The 27,804-nt window shown below is 35.3% G+C and overlaps 1 protein-coding gene across 1 annotated transcript in view; it reads left to right on the top strand.

The window, feature by feature from the left end:
- LOC149807908 (something about silencing protein 10-like) overlaps positions 1–26,575 on the top strand; it is a 54,340-nt gene extending 27,765 nt beyond the window's left edge. The window contains exons 10-16 of the mRNA XM_089971835.1: positions 7,868–7,964; positions 10,949–11,082; positions 15,518–15,665; positions 20,549–20,655; positions 22,705–22,825; positions 23,730–23,837; positions 26,437–26,575. Coding sequence (XP_089827961.1) covers positions 7,868–7,964; positions 10,949–11,082; positions 15,518–15,665; positions 20,549–20,655; positions 22,705–22,825; positions 23,730–23,837; positions 26,437–26,526 — 805 coding nt within the window. The 3' untranslated portion in view covers positions 26,527–26,575. The remainder of the gene's footprint in view (positions 1–7,867; positions 7,965–10,948; positions 11,083–15,517; positions 15,666–20,548; positions 20,656–22,704; positions 22,826–23,729; positions 23,838–26,436) is intronic.
- The last annotated feature ends 1,229 nt before the right edge of the window (positions 26,576–27,804 follow it).

Genomic DNA, 27,804 nt, shown 5'->3' with positions numbered 1-27,804 from the left:
TATGAAGTTGAATGATACTTGTATTAGGGTTTCATTTATGCAGTGTCTACAGTGTAACCTATTCTTTTTCAGACTGACCCTCTGTAATGTTACTGCATGAGTTACTGCAACCTCATTTTATTCTAACCCACTTTTGAAATCTGTAATTTGGATCAGGAATTGACTGAGGCTTTTCTTCTCTCAGGTCAGTCAACAGTTACCAGATTATAGTTCATTTATATGGTTAAAAATAAACATCTTGACTCCTGAAATAATTTTGGAAGACACATTTTCATTGGTTGAAGCAGAAGCAAATTCAACAGTGATTTTTTGGTCTCCAATCCATGGTAATATGTACAAGAACGTGTGAAAATAATTGAAGGAATGTGTTAGGTGGATTTTTTGTGTATGTCATGAAATTGTTTTTATTAAAAATTTAACTACCTAAGAACTGGGAAAGAGGCCTGTGTATTTGGTTATTGAGTTGGGTAACCTTTATTTTTAGTAATTCTTTGAGAGGAACTTGTGGTCTGTTTGTACTAACAGTCACTAAAATTTTAGCGGGTGATTTCTTGTTGGTAAATACAATTTTTTTGGCAATTTAAATTGGTACGTCTTCTGTTGACAGCATATTCTAGTGTTCCTGCCATGGAAAGTCACTGCCTTCTGCTAGTGTAATGTGACCATATTTATGATAAATTTGACTTAATTTCCAAAATAAATAACTTGCATAAATACACAGTGTTGCATTAAACCAGATATGAAATGCAGGCATTTTAAACAAAAATTATAGAAGAGTAAAGGAGGATGGTGGAATCATTAAAGAAGACATCAGACAGTGGATGTAGTGTAAAGATATAAAAGTGCACAATTCTGAACAGAAACTTTCTTTTCAAGAACACCAGATAATTATTAAATATAATAGACATATTGTTTATTAATTATCTTTTATATTCCCTTCATAGGGCTGAGTGTATTGTGGTATGATGTCTGTCTGTTGTCTCCACATAACAGTTCAAGTTATTTATCATCTGTCATTGTACTTTGTAATTGGCTTGGAGTTTTGGGTAAAGAAGAGGGCTTTTGAATTTGGGGTCAAACGTCAGGGTGACTGTGACTGAATGACAAAAAATGGTTTCTGCACAATACCTTTTGTTTCAACATAATAGTCCTGGACTCGATTTTGTGGATGGTTTGCACTTTGGGTGACTGCTCTGGTGGTCTAGTGGTTAGAGCGTCTGCCTCAGATGCAAGAGGTCGTGGGTTCAATCCCCGGCTGAGTCATACCAAAGACTTTAAAAAATGGTACTAATAGCTGCCTTGCTAGGCGCTCAACGTTAAGAGGTTAGTGTTAGGATAATGTGTCTGGGTGTGACATCATGCTACATGTCTGTGGCATGATGCCCCAGTGCTAAACATAACTATAAACTGCCACAATGCAGACATCATAGCAATATGACTGAATTTAAAAAAAAAAATGTTAAAAATCCAAATCACACACATGCACACACACATACTTTGGGTAAGAAAGAAGCCTGTTGATTTTAGAATCTCAAGATGAAAGGTCAGACACACTGTGACTGAAAAGAAAAATGGTGTTTGCTTAATAACTAAAGTTCTAGATATACACCTTGGTCAGAGTTTGTGGAGGGTTTGCAAACAAGGTTATGAAAGAGGCCTATTGGTTTTGGGGTCAAACGGTTACAGTTCATGGTCTTTGTGACTCAAAAAAGCAGGGTTTTGCACATCAACTTTTGTTTTCGAGTAAGTAGTGGATGACATACAATTTGGATTGTAAAAAACGCAATAAGTTTTGGGGTCAGAAGGTCACACTCAAGGTAGTCAAGTAAGAAAATCATTGTTTCTGCAGTTTTATTTAAGACTGCATGCCTTGACTAAGGTCATAGAGAACTATTAAACATAGGCAGGTGTATAATTTGCCATTCACATTAATCTTGTTTGTTCAGATTTCCTTTACGTAAAGTAATATTTAATATCCAGGTGGCTTCCTATAGGACTCATTAAAATAACAACACTGACCCTCATGGAAAACTATCCATGCAGAAGCCCCTTTATTGACCCTCTGGGAAAACTATCCATGCAGAAGCTTTTTTGTATTAAGTAATGACATTATAGCAGAGATGCCCGCTGTTCAATTTGGCAGAATCATTCCTGTTGTAACCTCAGATTATGTAGTTGTGATCAGTTCTGTCAGATTACAATTTTCAGTTCAGATATAATTGTACACAATCAAATGACAACTTGATCAATGGTATATTTAGATCACAGAAAATGATGTTGAATGTGTCTTATTTTAATTCTTCTGTCAAAATATTCCTAAGAGCTTAATTCACCAAAACTGTATTGACTAATTAGAAATTACATAAACATGGCACCCTGCTTCATCTGAGAAAGTTCAAGAACAATGTTGAACTGGAAGTAGCACATGAAGATTACATCTCAAGAAAAAGACCTGCTATAGACATTCTTACTGGAATGTGCAAGTCATCGATAAGATACAAATTCCAGGCCCAAGTCATTTTTAAATTGATTAAGCATATCAGACAACAGTGATTAGTCATGTTGGGTTAACCTTTCAGAAGAATTTTACTTGGGCTCACAATGACAGGTTAAGCAGGTTTATACATAGGCATAAAATAATTGGTTAAGCAGGTTTATACATATGCATGAAATGATTGGTTAAGCAGGTTTATACATATGCATAAAGTGATTGGTTAGGCAGGTTTATACATATGCATAAAGTGATTGGTTAGGCAGGTTTATACATATGCATGAAATGATTGGTTAAACAGGTTTATACATATGCATGAAATGATTGGTTAAACAGGTTTATACATATGCATAAAATGATTGGTTAAGCAGGTTTTTACATATGCATAAAGTGATTGGTTAGGCAGGTTTATACATATGCATGAAATGATTGGTTAAACAGGTTTATACATATGCATGAAATGATTGGTTAAGCAGGTTTATACATATGCATAAGAAACAAGGTAATGTTGTTGCATCATGTCATGAAGTTCTTTGTTCAAATGATGTTGATCTGTTATTTAATATAGCTGTTGTTGCTGACATGAGAAATACCTTTAAATGACTTATGCTTAGAAACAGATTTTTATAGCAGTAATACATTACCAGCTGTTGTGTTGCTATAGATGTGATACCTTTCCTGGTGCTAGTCTCAGAATTATTTCTTCCAACAATTAGTAATTGGAGGACTAGAATACAAAACATGATTCCAGTCAGATAATGGAGGTCTAAAATACGAAACTTGATTCCAGTCTGAGGTTGGAGGTCTAAAATACAAAACATTATTCAAGTCTGAGGTTGGAGGTCTAAAATACAAAACATTATTCAAGTCTGATGTTGGAGGTCTAGAATACAAGTCATGCTGATGTTGGAGGTCTAAAATACAAAACATGATTCCAGTCTGAGGTTGGAGGTCTAAAATACAAAACATGATTCCAGTCTGAGGTTGGAGGTCTAAAATACAAAACATTATACAAGTCTGATGTTGGAGGTCTAGAATACAAGTCATGCTGATGTTGGAGGTCTAAAATACAAAACATGATTCCAGTCTGAGGTTGGAGGTCTAAAATACAAAACATGATTCCAGTCTGAGGTTGGAGGTCAAAATACAAAACATGACTCCAGTCTGATATTGGAGTTCTGAAATACAAAACATGATTCCAGTCTGATGTTGTAGGTCTAGACTAACATGATTCCAGTCTGATGCTGGAGGTCTAGAATACAAAGCATGGTGATGTTGGAGGTCTAAAATAAAAAACATGATTCCAGTCTGAGGTTGGAGGTCTAAAATAAAAAACATGATTCCAGTCTGAGGTTGGAGGTCTAAAATACAAAACATGATTCCAGTCTGATGTTGGAGGTCTAAAATACAAAGCATAATTCCAGTCTGATGTTGGAGGTCTAAAATACAAAGCATAATTCCAGTCTGATGTTGGAGGTCTAAAATACAAAACATAATTCCAGTCTGATGTTGGAGGTCTAAAATACAAAACAGGATTCCAGTATGTTGTTGGAGGTCTAGAATACAAACCAGATTCTAGTGTGATGTTGAATGTCTAAAATACAAAACATGATTCCAGTCTGATGTTGTAGGTCTAGAATAACATGATTCCAGTCTGATGTTGTAGGTCTAGAATAACATGATTCCAGTCTGATGTTGTAGGTCTAGAATAACATGATTATAGTCTGATGTTGTTGGTCTAAAATGCAAAACAATATTCCAGTCTGTTGTTGTTCGTCTAAAATACAAAACATAATTCCAGTCTGATGTTGTAGGTCTAGAATAACATGATTATAGTCTGTTGTTGTTGGTCTAAAATGCAAAACAATATTCCAATCTGTTGTTGTTGGTCTAAAATACAAAACATAATTCCAGTCTGATGTTGTAGGTCTAGAATATAAAACGTGATTCTAGTCTGATACCTTAAGTTACTCTGAATATTGTCCATCATTTCTTTGGACTTCATGCAGTACTTACATATCTCCCAGGTGCTCAACAGTTTCATTATCTGAGTCATCTTTTTCTATTTCTTATTAGAATACATTCCTCAATCACATTAATATTTGGGTATATATGTTTACTATCTCCCAAATCCAGCCCTCCAAAAAGACAAAAGTGTCCTTTCTGACCATATCATATAGACTGGGGCAATAACCCTAACTCATTACCTCCCTTTGACACTCCAAGGTATTGCTACTTTTAAGCTGAGCAATATATCAATGAGCATGTTTGCATGGTGGAGTGGTGGGTGGTGTTAAAATAATGTTATCAATTAAGTAGTTTTTCAGAAACATAATTTACTTAGAAAATTTGTTTTCTTCAAATATGTTCCTGTCACATTAACATTAGGAGAATAGGAGAGCATCCTAAATATATTCTTGGCATCCTTTGAGGGATGAAGGCTGAATATCCAATAAGGAAGATAGCCAACTCTCCTGACTTGGATGCAGCACAGCTGACAGTTATAGCCTGTGACAGTCATAGTGTTTTTGAACTCTTCTTGCAAACAAAATTTGTGGTTGAATTCGGTGAAAGTGCTAGGAATGTGTGTAATGCACCCCACCTGCTTAGCTTGTACTCTGTGCAAACATGGAGATGGTTGTCATTTTTGTTGAGTTGAGCCTGATGTTGTATGGGAATTGGTGGAAAGTTGCCATACCGATGGGGCCAGGAAGATTTGATCTACTTCCTCGTTATCACTGAAAGATTGCTTCCATGCCCAGAAGGGGTTTGGGGTTATTCAAGATAGAGGTAATTTACCAACTCCCATTTGGGATAGGTGCATGAATCTTTGTGTGGTATATAAATTATCTGCTCTCACAATTGGTGGGATCATTGACACATAGAATAAAGTTATCAGCTCCTGCAAATGAGGGATCCTCAGTACTTCCAAGTGAGGTGGGAAACTACCCTCACCTAGTAGTGAGCCCTGCCTTCCCAGCACAAGGGAAGCATGTTCAGATGGACCTCTTTTAGTTGGAGGTGACCTTAGTCATTGGATTTGAGTTCTCCAGTCAGATTTCCCAATAAGGTCTACATCTTTTGAGTGGTAATTGCTTATTGTCTGGTCACATGTCGCTGGCAGAGTGTGTGTCACTTCACACTGGGCATGAAGCACCAGGCAATGACCATTGATTGGCAGGGTAATGTGTCAGTTGATGGTAACAACAACATTCAACATTTATTTCCTGTGGGTAATGGGTTCTGAGTATTGGTGACAAGTCCAGGGAAAAGGATGAGATTGGTACCCCTCCTTTCTCTATGGCCCTATTCAGTGGTGAGGCAGCAATATTTCCTTTTCCTCCCATTCAATTATGTTGAATAGTTGCAAAATCATTTGTACAGGCAGTAATGAAACCACATGCAGAATCTGCAAAACAGTAATAATATATTCAGGTAATACTAGTAGCCATGCTTAGCAACCAACACATTGACATACATTTTACCTGCAGCAATGATTAAACAAGGCATGAGTCTCTGTTATGATATTTCATATATCATATCTCCATATGCAGTGTGTAATATATCACATACAATCTGTATGTCTTAGTGTGATATGTATTGTATTGCCACCCAGTAATTGTGGTATGTGTTGTATTGCCACCCAAGAATTGTCATATGTATTGTATTGCCACCCAAGAATTGTCATATGTATTGTATTGCCACCCAAGAATTGTGGTATGTATTGTATTGCCACCCAAGAATTGTCATATGTATTGTATTGCCACCCAAGAATTGTGGTATGTATTGTATTGCCACCCAAGAATTGTCATATGTATTGTATTGCCACCCAAGAATTGTGGTATGTATTGTATTGCCACCCAAGAATTGTCATATGTATTGTATTGCCACCCAAGAATTGTCATATGTATTGTATTGCCACCCAAGAATTGTCATATGTATTGTATTGCCACCCAAGAATTGTCATATGTATTGTATTGCCACCCAAGAATTGTGGTATGTGTTGTATTGCCACCCAAGAATTGTCATATGTATTGTATTGCCACCCAAGAATTGTGGTATGTATTGTATTGCCACCCAAGAATTGTCATATGTATTGTATTGCCACCCAAGAATTGTGGTATGTGTTGTATTGCCACCCAAGAATTGTCATATGTATTGTATTGCCACCCAAGAATTGTGGTATGTATTGTATTGCCACCCAAGAATTGTGGTATGTATTGTATTGCCACCCAAGAATTGTCATATGTATTGTATTGCCACCCAAGAATTGTCATATGTATTGTATTGCCACCCAAGAATTGTGGTATGTGTTGTATTGCCACCCAAGAATTGTGGTATGTATTGTATTGCCACCCAAGAATTGTGGTATGTGTTGTATTGCCACCCAAGAATTGTCATATGTATTGTATTGCCACCCAAGAATTGTCATATGTATTGTATTGCCACCCAAGAATTGTGGTATGTGTTGTATTGCCACCCAAGAATTGTGGTATGTGTTGTATTGCCACCCAAGAATTGTGGTATGTGTTGTATTGCCACCCAAGAATTGTCATATGTGTTGTATTGCCACCCAAGAATTGTGGTATGTGTTGTATTGCCACCCAAGAATTGTGGTATGTGTTGTATTACCACCCAAGAATTGTGGTATGTGTTGTATTGCCACCCAAGAATTGTGGTATGTATTGTATTGCCACCCAAGAATTGTGGTATGTGTTGTATTGCCACCCAAGAATTGTGGTATGTATTGTATTGCCACCCAAGAATTGTGGTATATATTGTGTATCTACCCAAGAATTGTGGTATGTATTGTGTATCCACCCAAGAATTGTGGTGTGTATTGTATATCCACCCAAGAATTGTATGTATCATTTTGTGACAAGTAGAGAATGCATAGCTTTAGATGTGTGGTACATTTGTGCATAGTTGGTGGAAGATGTGTTGCATTTCACATTTGGTAACTTCTCTTCAAGGTCACAGGTATCTGTTTTATGGTTTTTTGCTTCTGCTTTATCACAAAAGTTATAGGAATTAGCAGTATTTCTCTGTTTGAGTGTATCTCATATGTAATAATCAAGGTTTTATCTTCAAGGTCATCCCTGATTAATTTGTTTCCCATTTCTGTAATATTTACTTGCCCTGTGAGATATAGCCATGGAATTTGGTTACTTCCACTGTCTTCCCAGTAACCCTCAGCTCTGCCACAGAGGTCATGTTAAGATTTCATTAGTGTACTTTGATGAACTCTTCATCGTAGACCAGAGGGGGTGGGGGTAGGGGTGGGATTTAGGTTGTGCCTCTAGTTTTGAAAATAATGTTATCTTTGAAAAATAATTTTTACTGGTAAAATAATGTTTCTTTATATAAATATTTCAGCTACTGTGTCAACATTGCCTTTTACTTGATGTTGCAAGCAAAGCACACACCAATCATTAACCACCCTGTCATCAAGCGACTTGTACAGTACAGAAATGTAAGTATGATCACCCTGTCAGCAAGCAATTTGTACAGTATAGAAATGTAAGCATAACCACCCTGTCATCAAGCGACATGTACAGTTTAGAAATTTAAGTATGATCACCATTATCAAGTGACATGTATAGTATAGGAATGTAAGTATAACAACCCTGTCATCAAGTGACTTGTACATTATAGAATGTATGTATAACCATCCAGTCATCAGATAAATTGTACAGTACAGAAATTTAAATATAACCACCCTGTTAGCAAGCAATTGTACAGTATAGAAATGTAAGTCTGACCACCCTGTCATCAAGCGACATGTATAGAAATGTAAGTATAATCACCATCATCAAGTGATATACAGAGTATAGAAATGTAAGTATAACCACCCTGTCATTAGTTGAATTGTACCATATAGAAATATAAGTATAACCACCCACCCTGTCATTGAGCAACTTGACAGCATAGTAATGTGAGTATAACCACCCTGTCATCAAACATCTTGTACGGTATAGAAATTTAAGTATAACCACCATGTAATAAAAAACCTTGTACAGTATAGAAATTTTAAGTATAACCACCCTATCATGGTACAGTATAAAAATCTAAGTAGCCATCGATGTTAAGCAAAACCAAACACATGACAGATATCCTTGTGGATAAGGTAGAATTTTTATTTGATAGTATTTACAGTGAGTTACATATGTACAGTTTACCTCCCTATCAATATGTGCATTGGTTTTTGTTTATATGATTGGCTATGTTTATATACATGCAGTGAAAACAATGAAAATTTTGTGTCTTCTTTTGACCTTTTACATGTGATTTCTGGGGGTCAGGATTTGTGCTGCGTAACTACTGTATTCCATAATTTAAAATAAGTCATTACATCATGCCGAAAAGGGTACCACAAGTCATTATTAGGTCAAAGTAAATTATTTACCTTGATCCAAAAAACACTATAAATTTAGAGATGACAATATTTTTGTTAAAAATTCAGGACTTTGGTGATAGCTTAAATATTTTGTATTGATTTCTAAATTTCTGCAAGTAATGTCAGTACTTAATTCACAATAAGTTTTCAGCAGCAACTTACTGTATTAAAGCATTTTACTCACCCCAGGATTTTATGATTTTCTGTATACCATTTTCAATCAGAGTTATGCTTTCTTTATAGCCCATTTCAATTTTGGGACCACCTTTAATAGATTTATTTTAAGAGATTTCAAATTTGAAAGTGCCAGCTTTACAGAGTTCCCCATTTTGGATGATGAAATTATGGCTTTTATTTTTATGTATAGGTTAAATATTCTCAGTCAATTATAATATTATATTGACTGTACAATAAAGACTTAAAACTGCAACAGTACTAATTATTTGATTTCCCTGTAACATTCATGTATACTGTAGTTTACAATACAGATGTAGTGAAAGTCACTTGATCATTGCAAATTGAAGCTACCTGATGATTGTGATCTTCATGTACAAGGGTACTATTACATTCCATTGTCGATTAACACCTCTGAATAAGCAACTCATTCTTATTTTAGTATTCAGTCCATTTCATCAATTAGAGGAGATGGAGAAGAGATCAGTTGATCAAACAGCAGGCAAGGGACTGTGAATGTGTGTGTGTGTGAGAGAGAGAGAGAGAATGAAAAGCACAAACAAGCTAAAAATGAAGCCAAACATTTTTTATATTTAATCATGTTTAGTAATCAAGTTTTAATCATGTAAGAGGAATATAGCATTCATGATTTTCATGAAAACAAAAAATTAGAGTTTGTAAGTGCAAGGATTATTGTTTTTCATTAATATTTAAAGACCAAAAAGAGAACAGCAAACAATAAGTTTACTGCATCCACTACTAGTCACTTGTACATTACATTAATTATCATCAAAAGCATTTACATTGTTATTTTTTGTTTTAGAGATTTATTGTCATTACAATGAGATTTATCTTTGAAAATTTGTTATGATTCTAGGTCTTAAAATATGTAACTGACAGAAAGCGAAACCAACAATTCAAGTAAAATTAACAAGTAATTTATTTCCCTACTATGCAAAATGAAAATTCAAAAGACACTTACAATATTGCGAATTAAATTCCTAACAATCTTTAATGTCCTATCTCAAGTCTAAAAATATAGAATGTTCAGAATGAATTCCAATAGTCTTGAATATCCTGATATGACACATTGATATAATCCAGAAGGTCTTCAAATGAATTTACACAAATCCAAATATATGAATTCAAAAGCCAATAAGCAGTTTATAGTTAAATATTTAAATAAATAATTCCTCTTGAATTATATATTATGTCAACAACACAACTGCAAACTCTGATCATGGATTTCCAGAGACTAATAATATGGAACAAGAATCGATTATTATTTTATATAAAATACCTATCTATATACATTTTCACTTGACTTAGATGCGAATCATTCTAGTGGAAAATTCCAGTCCACTTGTAAACAAATTGTGTGTAGAATGCTCCAAACTCAAATGCTTTGTAAATATTATATTTACAACTTACAATCATGGACAAAAGATAGGCAGACAATTAAATCCGCATAACAAGCATTACCTCATTTTATTGTTAGGACTTCAAAGAATATAAAGATTGCATTTTTGTGTACAAAAGTTAGATTTTTCTTCAAATTCAATTTGACTCAAAATATTCCATATTTCTTTTTACTCAGAATTTTCAGTTTTAGGAGTAACAGCATAAAATGCAAATTTACTTTCCAGTTGATGGGTTCCAACTTGAGAGCAATGCCTAAATTAGACTAATTATGTTGCTGTGAATTCATTTATTTTTGTATGTACCAATTTTCTTTGTTTTGCGATAATCAAAGGTTTGTTATTGCATAATTTTGTGGCATAGAAAAGGTGTGGTTTTTGAAGGATCATCTATGAAATTTGGCACCTGATGAAATATAATTAATTCACATTATATACAAATTTAGTGTGCCGGTTTTGTGCTTTTAGCTTCTTAAGGAGTTGGAGCCAGTTGACCAGAAACTGAAGGGTGAAGTTGATGAGATTCTCGAAAAGCTGAAGAATGGAGAAGATGTGCATTTTAAAACTTCCGAGATCCCACAAGCAAAGAAAACATTTATCAGGTACATTGCCTAATATCGTAGAAAAATCATGTCTTCAGTGTCATGTCTATAATCTAATCATTATTAATGTTTGAAAATAGTATTTAAAAAATGACTTTTGTGTCTATTACAAATGGTTTCAGGATTGTTGTTAATGTTCAAGATTGTTGTTGTTGCAGTGTTTTTTTCTACAAAGACAGTCTTTGTGTTTTAATGATTTTATGTGACCATTATCTTTTATTTTGTTTAACATCTTTGTTTTTATATTTTATCTTGTTGTTAATGTTTGTCTTTGTTTGGAAGAGTTTATGTTTCTAAAGTTTCTTCTTCATTTCTTTTTTGTTGTTGTTACATTTTGTTTACACTCTAATTTTATCTGGCACCATATATCCACTATTGTGCAAGGGTGGCATGAAATGTGACTGCATACATACGTAACTAAAAAGACAGCAGTGTCCATTTTTATGTTCTTCACCATCTGCAGTTACCAAACTCTATGGATAACATGCAATAAGGAAGAACCTGCTCAGTATTGGGGAAAAAAGTCAAACATCAAGATCACTATGACTGGAAGAAGAAAAATGGTTCTACAAATACAGTCAAATCCACTTATCTCAACCTTGGTTATCTTGAGAATCGTTTAAGTCAAACGTTTCAGTCCAGCCCAGACAAAATCCTTTGTTGTTGTTCCAATTTTTCTTCTTTAAATACATTACCCAATCATAATACCTTAGGACAATTACTACTACCTTACAAATCCTGCCCTCTCAGATACTGTTTTTAGCTAAAGGGAGCAAAAAGTTGTCTGCTGACCTATGTGGTGATCGGACAGATTGATCTGACCTAGTGCCATCTCAACAATTTGTTCACCTTGGTATGAAGTTCAATACCCAGGATATATTTCATCTCTGTCAGGATTTGGCATTGAAATCTGAACCATGGTAGAACCTTTACTTTTGATAATTTTATCTGCCTGGGATTTTCTTCGCATTCTAGGCTTGTTCAATGCGGCAGTGGACCTCATGGTCCTAGGTTGCCTTCATATGTTCACGTTGCAAATGTTTCTTCTGGCCAAATGGAGGCCTTAAGTTTTCCCGCTGGACCATCCTCTTATCATCTGCAAACAATTGAGGCACATCTGCGAAATTGGTGCAACCTAACTTGTCTCATGCATACATGCCAACCATTATGCTTCTGGCAAAATCATTATGCTTTTTTTCACTAAATTATGCCTTAAGCATAAACATATTCATATCACTCAATTTCGGTATGTCCCCCTCCCAAAAAAATTAATAATTTGTTTTCTTATTGTTATTAATATTCCATTAATCTTTTAGACCATTATTCTTGAAAATATGGCTTGTATGTAACTATGAAAGAAGAATGTGCTTTTCCATCTGTGCATGCACTTTCCTAACAGTATTATGTTCTATTTATAGCAGCTGTGCTATTTCCAAGAAACATGCTGGTTTTACATTCATACTTTTGACCTCATTTTCTATTTATAGCAGATGTCTGGCTCAGTTAGGAGAGAACAGACTGGTTTTCTAATTTTTAATCTTTGCTTGCAATTTTAAAAAAAATTCATATCTGATACAGAATCAGTCTGTTGGTATTTGGTGCTAAAAGTCCAGTCAGATTTATTCTAGTACATAGGTGTGTTAGAGCAAAAATGTTTTTCGGATAATTTCACAGATGGATTATAAAAAGATGAAATACCAATTCAAAGATGAATACATGAATTACACAATACAGTGTTCCATTCTAGGGCAGCTTCATGCCCACTGGATGGTGTATGGAAAGGATTTTAATACTGGTCATGATGGTAAAACAAAGAAACCTTGAATTAGCTCATTTTACAAACTCCAGTACTAAGGTTACTTGTAACTTTTATAAAAAAAGCAGTACTAATAAATGCAGAGGCATTATTTACCAAGTTCATAATAGAACACAAACTACTCCTATGTGTAGAAGACTACATTGGTCCTTTGTTCAAATGGATGTGTTTTCTGATTCCAAAATTGCAGAAAATATGCATATGCAAGAACAGAATCATCTAATATTGTTATGTGTTTAGCAGAAGATAATTTGCTTAAAGTTGCAGAAGCCATGAAAATTGGGCCATTTAGCATTGCAACAGACAGGAGCAGTGATTATGATGACAAAAAGTTGTACCCAGTCTGTGTAAGAGACTTTGACAATGAAAAGGGCAAAGGCAGAGTGCTCTTCTTTCATTACCAGAATTAACAGTAGATTCCACTGAAGAAAACATTTGAAACATTTTTTATTTGCTTGATAATGCTTTGAATAAATATAGGTTGGCAGAACTGTATGGGGTTTTCAGCTGATAATGCATTAGTGATGACTGGAATTCATAAAGGAGTTGCATTCTGTATTTTGAAAAATGTCTCCATCAGTGTACATATCAGGTTGTCCCTGTCATATGATGCACCTTGCTGCAGGAAAGGCTGCTGATAAATTAGAAGAACCCCATAAGCATCAAGCTGGCATTCTACCTGACAATGTACTTCATGCAGACAGAGTTGATGTGCAATGGCATCTTATTTGCCAGCTAAAAGATCCAATAACTGGAAGATATAAATTGCCTCTTCTTTGTCAGGTTATAAAAGGATTATTGGTTTTTTACCATTCTAATACTGCCTGTGAGAGATTGGTCAGTATTGTTAACAAAAATAAAACTGAATTCAGATCCAGACTCTGTAACCCAGCACTTGGTGCTCTATTGGTGTGCAAAACATTGATAGTCTTAGCTAAGACAGTGTTTTGAAATGCAACATGAGAAACTTCTGCTTTTTAAAGCTCAAAGTGCTATATATGAAAATTTGAAGCAGTAATTGATGTTAAAAGACCAGAAGGGGTAAATAAATCATTTTGTATATATGCTCACTGAATTTTATTATTTTATATGTGGATTACTCTTTTTCTGCTTGGATTACTCTTTTTGTCCACTTGGATTTAAACGTTTTCCTCACCAGGGATTGGCATGTATGCTCATGGCTGGTATATATCTACAAGTACAATTGCCCAAGATTACAGTTTGTACTGATGCAAGTACAGAAGGCTGGGCAGCCCACCTATGACCATCATTTCAGGAAGCCAGCAGTGCATGCTTTCCCCAGTAATGACATCTTCACATCAATAAAGGCTGGAGATGATGGCCATTGTGAAAGCCTTTCACTGGTGGCAGGAATATTTGCATGGCGTGGGAGTTCTCGTTCTGTCAGACAACTCAACAATGGTGATTTGTCTTGAACGACAAGGAGGAACCAAGTCCTATAGTGGTGACTTATCTCAAATGACAAGGACCTTTACATCCTGGTGTGGGACTTTCTAAAGTGGTGTGGTCAACTACAAATCCACATACAAGTTCACCATAACCCAGGACTCCTAACATACTAACTGAATCTTTGTCCTGGAACAATCAACTAATACAGACAGAATGGTCTCTTCATTGCTCGATTTTCCTTCATGATGGAACCAACCTTTGGTGGACATGTTTGTGACAAGGTGGAATACCAAATTCCCAACCGTCTTATCTCCAGTCCCAGACTAAAAACCTGGGCATTCGATGCTCTATTGATTGGAAACAGCCTGGATGCATATGCCTACCCTCCAACACCTTGAAGAATTCGGATTATCCCTCATCTAAACAACCATCAACAGCAGTTGTTTTATTCCTACTCAGAGCTATGGAACTTGCATGTCTGGATCATATTAGACAGGCCTTCGGAAATATACAATTTTCACAACCAGTCATGGAGAAAGTCACTCTAGCAAGAAGGCCCTCCATTCTGAATTCTGTCTAAAATGTTATGAAATCACAACACTTGTTAGTAAAGTAAAACTGTATATAAATAAAACAGTTAAATTCTGTATGACCTACAGTTAGTATTAGCTTTACAGGACTGACCTGGACCAAACTTTATGCATGGTATGCATTTCAGGGTTAAAAAGGTCAAGGGTCAGTTTACTATGAAAGAAGAAACTGGTTTCAGCACAAAGGCATTACAGTTATCTACACAGGATAATCAAACATGGGGTGAATGTTCTAATCACAGTATTCTTGTTTCAGTTTCTTGCAGAATGGGTGACCATTACAGTGGTAAAACATGCATGCATGTCAACACAAGAAGGCATCTAAAACTTGTTTCTTTTCACAAAATTTGCTAATGTAGATGCACCTAGGTATCAGATTTACAGTGGTAACAAGGGTAACATCAACCATTAAGATTCTGTGTTAAATTACTTGGTTTAACTGTTGTAAATCAGATTACAGCAAGGATACATAGTAACACATTGTGAAGGCTAGATAACATTCTATTTATTTGACAAGGTGGTGGTGTCCAAAGATATTTGCATTAAAATTGTAAAGTATGACCTCTAAGCATTTGTGTATTTATGGATTAAGGCAGGCCTTTTCTGGTTCTGCTTGTAGGAGGAAGATGGCTACCACATCAGGGAATGATGGGACTGACAAGAGGAAGCTGAGTGATCTTGTGACAGATTCAGAAGAGGATGACTCATCAGCTGAGGATGTTGAAAGCTCCCTTCCACTCATAGGAGGAGGAAGTAAAAGAAACAAGGTAAAAAGATTTCCCAGTAAAAACTGGGACATTGGAAGTTAAAAAAGAAGTCCATTTTCATTTAAGTCTGTATTTTTTTCCTTTGTCAATGTTTAGAAGTGAGAAAAGCAAAGATACAAACCGAGCTTACATCACAGAATGGTTTTATGTTATAAAAATTCAAATAAACAGCTTTAATTTCATCTGATTTCATTGTATTGAACGCTGTTAATATATCTGCCATTTATTACATCCCCTACAAGAAAGTAATGGTAGGTGGGTATACAGGAGTCGACATGTTCACTGTTTTCCATATAATATCTCCAGAACCATTTGAGATATCTTCCTGAATTTTGATGTGCATTTTTTATGATGACAGTTTGTAGAGTTGTATTCCTTAAGCACTCACAGCACATATTGGCATTTCTAGGCCTTAAATTCCCCTATAACACCATCTTTGAATGTCGGCCATGTTTTTGTTCCTAGATACTGTGTGACTGTTTGGAATGGCTTTCATAGCACCTACTGTCCTAGAAAGGTGACTGGTGGGGGAGGGCCAATTTTGTACATGAGTTGTAGATTCATGTTCAGTTTTTTTATTTAGATATGGTTTGTTTGTTGCACCCTGTATAAATACCTGGAATCATGAAACTTGGTAGGGAATGTATCATTACAAAATTAATAACTGTAACTATATTTCACACTTCACTGACTATTCTTTAATATTATTAATAATGTTATTAATTTTTAACTTTTTTTCTCAAAATATGTTCATGCTAGTCTCATCAGACTAGATGAATACATGCATCCCTGTTAGTACCATAGCTTTACCACAAAAGAATGTTACTTTGACCTACATTTCATGTTACTTTGACCTACATTTTACATGTTACTTTGACCTACATTTCACATGTTTCATCTTAGGTTAATTTTCAGCTTTAGCTCATGACCAAATAAAATTTTCGTACCAAGTACATTGTTATACCTAGATACATGAAACTTCTTGAGGGGATGCATTTTGAAGAGTACTAGTATCTCATTACAAATGTAGGTAATTTTGACCATTATTTCATGCTTCACATGTGTTTAGTCTCAAGCTCTCTTCATGTCGAATCATCAGTCTAGATGGTTGCTTGCATCACTGTTAGTGACATCCCCTTGCAACAGAAGAAGGTTATTGTGACCAGTATTTCATATTTTACTCTCTTATGCTAAGTTTAGAATTTAGATCCTGACTAAATTTTTAAAAAAATCAACTGTATAACCTGACATGAAGCTTGTCAAGCTGATAATTAGTGGTGAGTTAATCTTAAAAGAAGTTCACATTGACTGATATTTCACACTTCACTGATGATGGTTTAATTGTTTGGTTTTACTGTTCATGCTTTAATCATTAAATTAGACAGTTATATGCATCTGTCTTAGTAGCTACTATGCCAGTACCACAAAAGGTCACTATGACCTATTTTCCCATTTTTATTGCTTAGGTTAGGTTGTTGTATTTATCTCTTTATTACATGTGGTTTTTGGCATTGGTTTGTACATACAATGCTGTGTAGAATCTTGAATCTTGTGGATGCATCGTTATAAGGGCTACATCTTTATAAGGACTAATTCTTTTTTTAAGAAGTAGGTAATTATGACCCATATTTTATGCTTGACTGACTTAGGTTACATTTTGTTTCTAATGTTCATTTAAGACACACTGTTCATGTTGGAATTTAAAATTGATGATGATTTGCATCTGTGTTACTACCACACCTTTTTAACAAATGATGCCCATTGTGATATTTATTTCCCTTACTATCTTCAGTAACGTTTTTGTGCATTAAGCACATGACTATATAAGTGTTTGGCATGTTAAATAAGCACATGACTATACAAGTCTTTGGCATGTTAAATAAGCACATGACTATATAAGTGTTTGGCATGTTAAATAAGCACATGACTATACAAGTCTTTGGCATGTTAAATAAGCACATGACTATACAAGTCTTTGGCATGTTCAATAAGCACATGACTATACAAGTCTTTGGCATGTTAAATAAGCACATGACTATACAAGTCTTTGGCATGTTAAATAAGCACATGACATACAAGTCTTTGGCATGTTAAATAAGCACATGACTATACAAGTCTTTGGCATGTTAAATAAGCACATGACATCCAAGTCTTTGGCATGTTAAATAAGCACATGACTATACAAGTCTTTGGCATGTTAAATAAGCACATGACTATACAAGTCTTTGGCATGTTAAATAAGCACATGACATACAAGTCTTTAGCATGTTAAATAAGCACATGACTATGCAAGTCTTTGGCATGTTAAATAAGCACATGACTATACAAGTCTTTGGCATGTTCAATAAGCACATGACATACAAGTCTTTGGCATGTTAAATAAGCACATGACTATTCAAGTGTTTGGCATGTTAAATAAGCACATGACATACAAGTGTTTGGCATGTTCAATAAGCACATGACATACAAGTCTTTGGCATGTTGAATAAGCACATGACTATACAAGTCTTTGGCATGTTAAATAAGCATGACACAAATTTTTGGCATGTTAAATGCATATAATCCTTCCTCGAGTTATGAAACATGGTGAGTTGATACATTTTGATAAGTTCTACAATTTTTTAAAAAGAGATCACTGCGACCTATATTTCATTATTGGGTATTGTTAATCTTACAGTTATATGGATTCATCTTTGCAGTATACATTCTAACCTAATCACAGGGCCCTTTCAGTTGAAATGCAGATGAAAGTAGGAATAAATATGTGTATTTAGTGGTAAACTAACCAGATTAATAAATTGTATATTGTAATATGTTACTCAAAATATTATACTTGTGAATGAGTGTAGGAAATAAATGAATAGACTGCCTGCTTTTCATGCGAGGCCTCACCTATAATGGCTAATCAAAGTTATCACTGATGCATGAACTGTGTTTTATACTGCAGGCAGTCACTCCAAGACTATTCAAAGCTTGTGATTATTACACCTGTAATTCTGACTTAATAGGGTGGCCTAGTGGTTAGAGCGTCTGCCTCAGATGCGGGAGGTCATGGGTTCGATCCCCGGCCGAGTCATACCAGAGACTTAAAAAATGGTACTAACAGCTGCCTTGCTTGGCGTTCAGCGTTAAGAGGTTAGTGTTAGGACTGGTCGGCCTGGTGTCAGGATAATGTGACTGGGTGGGACATCATGCTACATGTCTGTGGCATGATGCCCCAGTGCTAGATATCACTATAAACTGCCACATTGCAGACATCGTAGCGATATGACTGCAAAATTGTTAAAGCTACGTTAAAAATCAAAAATCACATCACATCACTGACTTAATAGGGGTTAGGGTTTTCTCAACTCATTTATTTTACCTCTGCTTTGATATCATTATTTTTGTTTTGTCCTGATAAATGTGGGTTAACATGGCAACTATTATTCTTATTTTCACATCAAAAATCTATATTCCCCAAATACCACCTTGGTTATTAAAGCATCCCCACCCCAATGAACATTTGATCTTTGTCATTAAAAAAAGGTCCTTTTATATGTCCACCATAAACTGGAGCACATTATGTGATGTTATCCATTACTGATTTCATTTGCACACAGTTTGAGTCGTCCATTATCTGGAGCACATTATATGATGTCTATTACTGATTTTATTTGTACACAATTTGAGTTGTCCATCATCTATAGTTATCAAGCTTTGTGTTTGGCCATTAATAAAGAAGCATATAACTGGGGGTCAAAACTTCACTGTGAATGAGAAAAGAAAATGGTTTCTATACAGTAACTCAAATTTTTTATTTTCTGTGGTTACCAGACTTTGTGGATGGCTTATGCTTAGGATAAGGAAGAAGCTGTTGATTTGGGAGCCAAAGGTCAAAAGTCAAGATCATTTTGACTGAAAGAATAATTTTATTTTCTGCACATTAACTTTTGTTCTACATCACATACCTGGACCAAGCTTTGCAGATGAAAGAATCGTATAAACTTTGTGGTTAAAGGGCCAAAGTCACTGTCACTTAAAGAGTGGTTTCTGCACATAAAATTTCAGTTATCTGCATAGAGAACCATGAAACACTGGGCAGGCAGGCACATAATATGCTATTCCTGGTACAGAATGTAGTTTTGGGCCACCGGTGGCTGAGTTGTCTGAGGAGCTAGCCTTTTTCAGATCACTGACATTTCACCAATGTCCAGGTGACTTCGATTCTCTGGCTTGGCCAAAACTTAGATATGCCAAGAAAAGCTTGCCATTAGATTCCCATGTGTCAGTAATTCTTCCTGGTGTTCTCATGAGTTCATCCTCCACCAGATATAGTGGATGTCATGTATAGTCCGTCATGTGCAATATCAATATCAACAGAATGTAGTTTTCTGTTACAAATTTTCATCCTGTAATGTACAGATTTTATGTTTTTAGCTTTATCTTTTATTTCATTTACCTTTTTCAGCATTTTAACTTCTGATATTTTATATTGTATCTTTAATTACTACGTTTATCTTAATTTCTTTTTGCAATTTTAACTTTAAAAAGTTAATATTTTGTTGACTTTAATTGGCATAACAGTTTATTGGCATCAGCCAAGACTGCAATTTTGTGCTTTTAAACCCAATGTTGAAATCCAACTTGCAGTGTAAATGCTGCTTGTAATTAAAGAGTGTTACTTTTAGGTTAAAAAAAGTTACTTGGCATTGCTTAAAATGGATTTGTGTCAGGGCTGTAATTCAAATACTTTTTAACTTGCTGCATATAAAATGGATAACTCTGACCAGTTTTCCTTGGTTTACTTGATATCACTTAAAAATCTGCCAAATGGTGTCTTGTAAGTGGGAGTAGTATAGTGGGGTACCTGCTCATGAGTAACTCATATTTTTAATCCCCAGAAACAACTGAAAGAGGAAGGAAAATATGAAACAAAGGATGAGAAGGCAGCTCTTGCTTACTATGAGATGATGAAGGAAGGAAGAAAAAATGACACAGAAAGAGAAGAGTAAGCATTTGAACCTGGTGTATTCAGTTTTGGACACTTAAATAGATCCACAGTTTTACACCTTAATTTTTGAAATCAAATAATAGTAATTATAATTGATATTTGATAAGGTAATACAGTAGATATTTTGAATTACCAATGAAGAAGGTTGATCATTTGCTAATGTTTTTGTTTGTATACATATAAAGAGTTGCTGCCAGGCCATGGGATTACAGGTTTCTTGCACTGAAAACTGTCAGTCATGCAGCTTTTCAAAACCAGTGGGGGAAAGGTCACGCTGATTATTTGTGATTACTGCAATTTTGTTGTACCCATTGGATGTTGTAATTTTATTTTGTTTCGTTTTCTTCTTGAGACAGAAATTACTAATAATGGTTTGTCAGATTAAGTCTTGTTCATCCATTTTGCTGGTGATCTCCATCAAGCTGAGGTAGATTTCGTGTTTGAATACAAGCATCTGTATAATTGACAGCTGCTGGTTTTTACAGAAACTGTCGATAGGTTCCAATTTAATTATCTCCTAGAGGGGTATAACGAAATGATTCTTTGATCAGCCATAACAGAATTGTATAAGAATGTAACAAGCAGTGCACTTTATGAATGTTGAAAGGGAAGATCACTGATTTCTTTATGGCAGGATCATCTGCTTTGTTTGATACTATAGAACAAGAGGAAAGCTCTTATGTTCCTATGTGAACTAAAGATGTCTCACAGCCCGATGACATGGAAATAATCAGAACATCTTCCACAGTGGAAAAGAGGCTGAGAGAAAGGGAAGAAAAGGAACCAAGACATGTTGATTACATACAACTGGTTAAGGAAAGAACCAAAATGGAGGGATTTTTTGTGTCCTCTTTCAAGAATATAAGGAAGAAAAATTAAATCCAGTTACTAACAAAAATGGTTGCATAGGGTAACCTATGTTCTTCAAAGGCTGCAAACTTCAATAATGTGATCTTACAACATAAATATCCAAGAGACAACATGATCAAGTTTGCATATCTTAAGGACCAGTTCCTTTACTTGTTTAAATTGATCACAATTGCAGTGGTTCTCCCATTACAAACAGCAGACTGTAATAGGGGATTTAGTTCACGAAGCAGTATTCACACTGCTCTTAACATCAGAAACTGAATAAAACTGAGGACTATTCAGTATGGGGTTGGAGAAGGGGTCATATAGACCATATCCTGTTTTCAGAGACTTTGAAGAAGTGAAGAGATAAGATGCATAGGAGAATATTTACCAGCTCAGCAAAATGAAATTAGGTATGCAGATACTTTGCTGTCAAAGAAATGGTATAAAATCATGAAATGCATAAACAATAATGTTGTCACCCATCAGTTCACATTTGGCATTGTTCCCACTAATCCCCCCCACCTCAGAAGGTAGGTGTGGGTGACCTCCCTCTCTTATGAAAATTCCTGGCAGCATCTCTGCATGCAGTAAAAGTTTATCTGACAAAAATGAGGAACAAAACTTACCGTATTCTTAATAAGCATTCAGGTTACAGGTACAATCAAGCACTAGAAATGTACTATCACACTATAAAAGTTTGGATTGCCTTTGTCTGTTTTGGTGCTTACTTGTGCCAACATAATACATGCAAATGTATTGCAGTTCTTACTAGTACTGATATCATAGAATGTGCAGTTGGTGCTTACTAGTGGCAACATAATACATGTAAACTCATCTCAGTATTTACTAGTGGCAACATAATACATGTAAACTCATCTCAGTGTTTACTAGTGGCAACATAATACATGTAAACTCATCTCAGTGTTTACTAGTGGCAACATAATACAGGTAAACTCATCTCAGTGTTTACTAGTGGCAACATAATACATGTAAACTCAGCTCAGTGTTTACTAGTGGCAACATAATACATGTAAACTCATCTCAATGTTTACTAGTGGCAACATAATACATGTAAACTCATCTCAGTATTTACTAGTGGCAACATAATACATGTAAACTCATCTCAATGTTTACTAGTGGCAACATATTACATGCAAATGCATCTTGATAATAAGTTTTGATTCTTGATAGTGTGGACACATTGAACTCTAACGGTGACGATGGTCAAGAGGAAAAAGAGGTAGGGGAGGAAGAGGAGGATTTTGCAGTAGAGGATGGAGAGGCAGACAGCAAACGAGCCATCACATACCAGGTAATTGCCGAATATGGTTTATATTTTTAAGTGGAATGCATCACTGAAACTGGATCCTACATGATTTTGAGAGCACAGTAAAGTAGTGAATAGACAAGAATACTTTGCCTGGAAGCAAATAGAATGTCTTTGTTAGAACGCCTTTTGTTCACAGCATTTAGATGCACCTTTTTCTTATTTATCTAAGCAATAGAACACATAACTTGCAGTCAGCTTGGGGCCAGTGAAATTTATTTATTTGAACAGAGTATCATTGAAAACATGAACAAAATACACTGATTATATTAGTGTTTGGACTTAGATTAAGTGCTTTCAAAATCATAGTATGCCAGGTTGTTATATGTAAATTGAAAAGCTGGTAATTCTGTCAGGTGGGTATCATTATAGAAAAATTGAAAAGCTGGTAATTCTGTCAGGTGGGTATCATTATATAAATTGAAAAGCTGGTAATTCTGTGTCAGGTGGGTATCATTATATAAATTGAAAAGCTGGTAATTCTTTGTCAGGTGGGTATCATTATATAAATTGAAAAGCTGGTAATTCTGTGTCAGGTGGGTATCATTATATAAATTGAAAAGCTGGTAATTCTGTGTCAGGTGGGTATCATTATATAAAAATTGGTTGCATAAGCATGCTGATGATTCATTTTTGCCCCAAATTATGAACATATCAGTGAAGTTGAAAACAGCGACTAATATTAATAAGGTGAAAATGAAGTTATTTGAAGCTCAGCTTTTATATGAAAATAGTCAAGATGTATTCCAGGCTATAACATTATTGGGAGGATTGCAGTACAACTCACTTTCCCATGCAAATAAAAAGGTGTTTACATATTCTTGATCTCTGGTTTAATTCCGACATGATAGTTATCTTATTAATCCACTAATTTATTTGTTTATTACAGATTGCTAAAAACAAAGGTTTGACTGCCAAGAAAAGGAAAGAATTGAGAAATCCAAGGGTAAAACACAAGATGAAGTACAGAAAAGCAAAGATCAGGAGGAAAGGCCAGGTAAGTTATTACAAAGCTGTAAATGGACCCATTGTCCCAATGGAGTGTTAAATTATCATTTGTATTTTTTTAACTTTCTTTTCATATTTGCTTTCTCTTCAACATTGATAACAGTTGCAGCTTTAGCAGAGTCAAAATGAGTCCTAAAGAGGCAGTAGAAAATAAGTGAACCAGTCTCAGGGAGAACTTATAATGTGCAATTATGGCACTTTTGTATTCATTTTTCAAAAAGTTAAATTTTTTAACTTTATTAAAACATCACTTGTATTATTTTGGTGCAAGTCTGACATAAAATACCCTTAAAATAGATGTATGAATTACTTAAACATGATTGTTGGCAGTAAAATTTTGATACTGGCTTGTTGGTGTTTGAATCAGAATTGGGTTTTGTATTAGATTCAATGGAGTTGGTCAGGGTCATGACTCGGTATTTGGTTTTCGATCTTACTTTTAAATTCCCTTCTGCTCTCTAAAGCCTTTAATGGATTAAATTTTGTACACATCACTAGAAAGTGTGCCACATACCAGATTTGTTTTGGTATTTTCAACCCGTGCCCTTCTGTCCTGTAACTTTAAAGTCATTTGGGATTAATGATTAACTTGGTAAACATATACTTCATGACTTGAATGTGTGTTAATACCACATTGGCAGTTCTGTCTTAATGTTTAAGGTCATGGTCCAGTCTTCTTCCCTGTAATTGTCAAACCTTGAGAGTTAAGGGATGAAACTTTATTATACTGACTGGTAGGCGTGTCACATGACACACAGGTGGTGCTACCTTCTGCTACAACTCTGTGGTCTTAAACTAAGTAACAGAAAAGAGCTAAAGCAAAAAAGTTTGTAAAATTAAACAAATGATATATTTGTCTTGAATACAAAGTGAAAATTTAAAGAGAACTTACATTGGTGAGAATTAAATTCCGATTGATCCAAAAGTTCTATTATAAATCCAGATGTGTAGAGTGTTCTCAATTCTGTTATTGTTCAGAATGAATTTCCAGTTATGAATGTGCTGATGTACGAATAACCTGGAAATGTTTTGATGTGCTAATAGTCTTAATGTATCACATTGATATAATCCTAAATGTCTTAACATGAATTTGCAATAATCCCAAAATAATGATTTAGTCTTAATTGTTAATGAACAGTTTGCAGTTCCAAAGAATAATATAAATATAATCCTCTCAAATATTAACTGAAACACAACTAAAATTGACTCCTCTAAAGACTGATGTTAAAATAGGAATGAGCAATTCTGCTTGCTTCTAGAACATTCTAAGTTGTCAACTAAAACTAATGTCCTACACTCAGATACAAGTAAACATGTTTACCTCCAGTAATAACTATCATAGTATATAATTTAAAACCAGTTTCAAGATCAGTCGGATTTCATGATTGTTAACTTTTATGGCCTCACTATGGTACACGGTGGACCAAAATTCAGTGTATTTGCTTGTTTTATGCTAAAAGAATATTTATATTGTTGGGGTGTTTGAATCTCTTAGTTTCCAAACTTAGACACTGGGGTCAAGTCCATTGTGTGGGTTGGGAATAATAAAGATGGTGCAAGGTCAGTTGCATCTATAAATTTGGTCAGTTATATGGAACCCTGCTTCAGAATGCGTAACTGCCAACTGCATTAAGTACCGAACTATGGTATAGTGGGAGTGACTCAAAATTTGATCAAAGCATGCACGAGTGTATGGGGTGGTGTGAATAAAAAATTCCATTCAGATATTTCACTTAAGTCGGGTTTAAGATAGCACAAAGCTGAATGAAAATAAATCATTGCAGGAACATTAATTATGAACTGTAAGGAATTTATATTTGCCAGTAGAGGCAGAGAATTTGGGACATCTGAGATAAACAGTTGGGAGAATTTGTTATGAGAAAGTGCATTATATCAAGGTTGCCATGTGAGATTATATTTGGCTATAAGGCAAGAATCTCAATAGTTCTATATTATGACTTTGAGATTTAGATTCCTGCGGTGTAGGGTAAAACTTACGGGTCTCACTCTGATATGTTATTACTTAGGTCATTGATCTCACATGCCAGTTCTTGAGCATGGGAGACAAACAACTTTGGAGTTATTCCAAATTTATATAAAATCCCCCAATCCTCACCTTGTATATACATGTATATTGTTTTGTAAAGTGATTTGTCAGGGTTATACATTTTTTATTTTGGTAAGAACTGCATGATTTGAATTTAATTGGTTTTTCACTTTGCTAAGGACAAATAAAATATAAAGGTTTACTTGTCCATTTTGTTCCCACATTCCCTTCCAAAAGATTCCTGTCCATTTTATTCCCACATTCCCTTCCAAAAGATTCCTGTCCATTTTGTTCCCACATTCCATTCCAAAAGGTTTACTTGACCATTTTGTTCCCACATTCCCTTCCAAAAGATTCCTGTCCAGAACAGTGATGCAGACATTGCTTATGAGGTGTTTTCAAAATTAACAGCTAAAGATGAGTTCGAATCATTGATGAGTTCTTGTATCTATAAATATTCTCAGCCTTTTACTTGTGATGCTGTTTTATGTTGTCATGTTTACTCATGATGCTATTTTATGTTGTCATGTTTACTTCACAGATTCGTGAGCCAAGAACAGAGACAGCAAGATATGGTGGAGAGCTATCAGGAATTAGAGCAGGCATTAAGAGAGGAATAAAATTAAAGTAATAAGACCTCTGTTATAACATAGAAAGAAATAAACATTTACTCTTTAAAATTAGTTCCATTTTTCTTTCTTCCAGACTTGACTGTATTTAGCATCTCTCCTCATTGCTTGCATCGTTACACAAGTAGTATGAAAAATATTTGTTATGGTAATCTCTAGAATAGTCATATACAAAAATTGTTTTAATAAAGAGTTTTATATCATGATGCAGGAGCTCCATCCTTCCAATACCCATTTACATTATTTGCAACGAGCTTCTGTCGAGAACTCACTGGAGGCAATGAGGAATGTATCATCATCATTATCATGCTCAAGGACACTCCAAGTTGGAGAGTGGCTGGGCATCACCTTGTCCCTTGATGGAAGAAGCACAAGAGCACTCCATGGTCCCTGGTTCATCATGAGTTACAGAGGGAAGAAAGAAAGTCTACCCTAGATGATGCATCACCTTAGGCCTTCCAAGAAGCCACCTGGTGATGAGGGTGATGATGGGACATAAGCTGCAGCATCACTTCAACTCTGAGGGAAAAATTCCTCTTGCATAATGGACCCATGGCCATGAGGCAGATGGCTGCACATCCCATAAGGTTCATATGTATAAATGATAACAGTGAACACTGATGTGATGCCCATACCTAGCCACGAGTGCTGTGTATAGATTTGAATCCTGCACAGGGAAGGATGTTAAAAGGGGAGCAAAGGGGAAGCTCTGTTCTTGTCCTGTCCCTGTACTGAGAGGCCAATGAATGATGGGGAAGACCTGTCTTCAATTGATCTATCACAGTGTACATGTATGCTGTGTTTTGCCTCCTAAGGAGGGAAACAGGCTGCCAAAAGCATGAAATGAATTGCAATGCTCAACGTTCCTAATAGGATGGAGCAACCTGCTGATGGGGTACCCAACCTCTCTAAAGGGAGGGTTGTCATGCTTCACCTCCTTCAAGGGAGGGTGCAACCTGCTATCATGGTGTTCAACCACCCCTGATGGGAGGAAGCAATCTACAACCTAAGGCACATGCAAGCTGCTAGAAACATGAGAAATGTTCATCCTCTTATTACATGGGATCCACCAGCTGCCACAGATGTTTGTCCCAACATATGAGACCTAGAATAGATTTTTTTGTTGAAAATTCTGAACGGGGAGGAAAGGTTCCCCTTGCCTTGATACAAGACCAAATTCGCAAGAAGTGTAATGATTTTTCCATGTGCACTTTGAGCACTAATGCAATCTATGCTAGCAACCCACTAGCGTTTTTTGGTAGCCACAGCACAGTGACAAG

The sequence above is a fragment of the Sinohyriopsis cumingii genome, chromosome 1, assembly GCF_028554795.1.
Source record: "Sinohyriopsis cumingii isolate HCF-2022 chromosome 1, ASM2855479v2, whole genome shotgun sequence".
Classification (NCBI taxonomy): Eukaryota; Metazoa; Mollusca; class Bivalvia; order Unionida; family Unionidae; genus Sinohyriopsis; species Sinohyriopsis cumingii.
This window is presented reverse-complemented; position numbering and strand designations above follow the sequence as displayed.